The sequence below is a fragment of the Aplysia californica genome, unplaced genomic scaffold (genome assembly GCF_000002075.1).
Source record: "Aplysia californica isolate F4 #8 unplaced genomic scaffold, AplCal3.0 scaffold00203, whole genome shotgun sequence".
In the NCBI taxonomy this organism is placed as follows: Eukaryota; Metazoa; Mollusca; class Gastropoda; order Aplysiida; family Aplysiidae; genus Aplysia; species Aplysia californica.
The window spans coordinates 267106-270279 of NW_004797473.1; the positions used below are offsets into that span (position 1 = coordinate 267106).

Sequence of the window (3174 nt, forward strand, 5' to 3'; positions counted from 1 at the left end):
CCCCTCCATCTTTTCCCTCCCATGAACCAGGTTTCTGCTGTGAGTGAACGATACCAGGCATGGCGTGCCACAAGGCGGAAAGAGGCAAGAAAGTTCCACACCGACTACCTGCCGGACTATCTGGCAAGGCAACTGAAAATCTTTTCTTTGTCCGCAACATCAGAGGATGCCAAAGTTGCCAGGTAATTACTGATATTCAGACCATTTTTGTTTGTGCTTTTTCAGAGTTTAGACAGACTAGAATTTTTTAGCGAAGACAGTAACGTGAAGAAACGATAAATGAATGTAAATAGTAATTTGGACCTCAGGCAAGATCGAACCAAGAACTTCCTCTATGATGCGAGTTGACAAAATGGGTTACTTCTCAAAATCCACGAATGGTGAAGTCGTCTGAAATCAGACATACCAAATTTGTAGGTTTTTGACGCATTCAATTTTCGTTAAGTTTAAAAAATCACTAATCCTTAAAAGTTCATATTAAATTGTACAAATCCAACATTTATTAAACTGGATGCATCTATCTGTTCCATTGGGCTGAAATCCGAGAATTGATTCATTTTGTCAGCATGCCTCACATATGGTAGGCCCAGCAATAGGTGTTGCAATAGATTGCAAAAGACGCAAGTTCGTTTGGTGTTTGGAGAAGAAGACCTAGTCTTTCTGCTGGAAGTTTTGTCGAACTAGAAGGATTCTAAAATACAAAGAATACAACCCCATGGGTACAAAATGACCCGAGGGCGTACGGGATATGGTTAAATAAGCTAATAGTGCTGAAAGGGGAGTTAAACCTATGCAATTTCACTATTCTCAGACCCTCGTAAGAAGACATACTCTTATCCCCAATCTGCAGGCGCACCGCGGAGCTACAGTCGGAGATGACGACCAGCTACGCTTCAAGCAGCGTCTGTCTCATCAACCGATCGTGTCTGAGCCTGGACTCTGGTCTGGCCGACCTGATGGCTCGGTCACGTGACCCGCTGGTCCTCCAGGAGGTCTGGTTGGCCTGGAGAGATGTTGTGGGGCCAGCCGTCAAAGATGATTACACCGAGTTCGTGTCCCTGCTCAATGCCGGGGCTAGGGAGAACGGTTAGTGGTGGTGTTGTTTCTATTGTTGTTGTTATTGATGATGCTGTGTGTGTGTGTGTGTGTGTGTGTGTGTGTGTGTGTGTGTGTGTGTGGTAGCCTATCCGTTCGAAAAGTTTGGAGTCCCGAAGAGCGTGCTCTTTAGGCGTCTTTACACTTGTTCCCTTGCAGCAATTCGTCGGGTGTGGTCGTTGTTCATTCACAGAGCCTAATCTCTTGATCGAAGAGTTAGCATTTATGGTTGACACAAAGCTTGGGACCCCCGTTTCAGCTCGAAGCGCCTCGATCGGCGAGGACTTGGCTTGGGTGGTGATCAGTCGCAGAAATCTGTTTTGAACCACCTTCAGATTATTTAAGTTGATGTTGTTGTTGTTGTGGTTGTTGTTGTGGCTGTGGTTGTTGTTGTTGTTGTTGTTGTTGTTGTTGTTGTTGTTGTTGTAGTGGTGGTGGTGGTTGTGGTTAAGGTGGTGGTGGTGATTGTTGATAGAGATAGGGTTGGTAATTGTTGCTGAAATTGCTGGTGGTGTTGGTTTTGATGTCGGTGTCGATGTTGCTGTAATTGTTGTCATGTTGTTGTTGTTGTTGTTGTTATTGTTGTAATTGTAGGTGATGGTGTTGTTGATTTTGTTAGTGTTGATGATGCTGCTGTAATTGTTGTCAAGTTGTAGTTGATTTTGTTGTTATTGCCGTTGTTGTTGTTGTTGTTGTTGTTGCAACTTACAGTGCTTTATCGGTAATAGTGAGTAAAGGGAGAAAATGAGAGCAGGGAGGTTGGGGGGGGGGGGCAAGTATTACACCCATCTTAAGTCATAACACGTAGGAAATCGTAAGTAATCCCTCATTGGTCGACATCTATCATCCTTATAAGTGGGTGGTTGGTGTTTGCTCTGGTACGTTCGCGCCTTCATTCCTATTAAACGTCTAAGGTCCTTATTTCTGGTCCCACTTTTTATGTTTGTTACTCTCTAGTAACACCTGCGATCTTAGTCACTTATATGAACTTGTTATGTTGAAAGTGCTGTAAAGCTCTTACTAAAAACGATCAACTCCACATCGTCCGACCACTCTTTTTCTTATCCATTTCTCCAGGTTTCCGTGACTACAGCAGGTATTGGCGGGAAGATTTGTTCTTCCAGACTCCGGATCTGGACGGAATGCTAGACCATCTGTGGCAGGAGGTCAAACCACTGTACCTGCAGCTTCACGCCTACGTACGCCGGAAGTTGAGGCAGACGTACGGAAGTGACGTCATGGGAACTGACGGGACCATTCCGGCCCATCTATTGGGTGAGAGCGATCTGTTTTTGCCTGGGGGGGGGGGGGGTTGTGCAGTTTATTGCACACCATTTACAGTGTGTGTTCTTAGAATCAGCCATGTTTGTTTGAGTTTACCGTCCCAATTCCTGTTGCCACTGGATTGGTCAGATTCGAGGGCTGGCCCAAGTGTACTGATTCGTTAACATTGCTAGGTCTCTGGTCTTTTGTTTGTCGCGACGCCATCTTGTTTGCTATTGTGTTTCAACATCGTGGTGGTGAAATCAGGAGATCGTCAAAGTATTCTGTCTCCGGGGCTTTATGCCCCCCCCCCCCCCCGCATAATTTAGCAAATTTTGCTCTTTTTTATCATTTCAAATTATTTTCCGTTATCATTCTTTGTTAAAATTAACCGAATCGCATAATTTTACTTTTATAGGCTCAGTTTGGGTATTTTCAAAATTTTTGTTGCCTTAAACTGCGGGAACAATGTAATGAAAGACAAGAAACCGACAATCTTCCACACGTTGGGCAATTTTTATCATTCGAATTTGTTTGGGGAGATGGGGTGTGTCAACATCTTTTACATTCCTTTAAAAACACATTTCATTGTGCCCTTTACTGAAAACGTTGATCAAAGTCAAATAAATCGTAAATTCGTATATATCTATTAAGGACACTTCAACTTTTGAAGTCACCAAACTTGGGGGGAGATAATTTTCTCACTGAATTTATCTCCGACATCAGGCGACCCCTCCCCCCTTCCCCAACACCCATCCCAACCGAATTCACCAGCAGATATATATTAGATTGTTGAAATTTTTCTTCTTTTTTTTT

The 3174-nt window shown here is 43.7% G+C and overlaps 1 protein-coding gene across 1 annotated transcript in view; it reads left to right on the forward strand.

The window, feature by feature from the left end:
• Positions 1 to 30: 30 nt before the first annotated feature.
• LOC101862115 (angiotensin-converting enzyme) overlaps positions 31 to 3174 on the forward strand; it is a gene marked incomplete at its 5' end in the record, with an annotated part of 12889 nt that continues 9745 nt past the window's right edge. Inside the window, 3 exon segments of the mRNA XM_013082978.2 lie at positions 31 to 182; positions 851 to 1086; positions 2173 to 2370. Of these exon segments, the coding sequence (XP_012938432.2) occupies positions 31 to 182; positions 851 to 1086; positions 2173 to 2370 (586 nt within the window).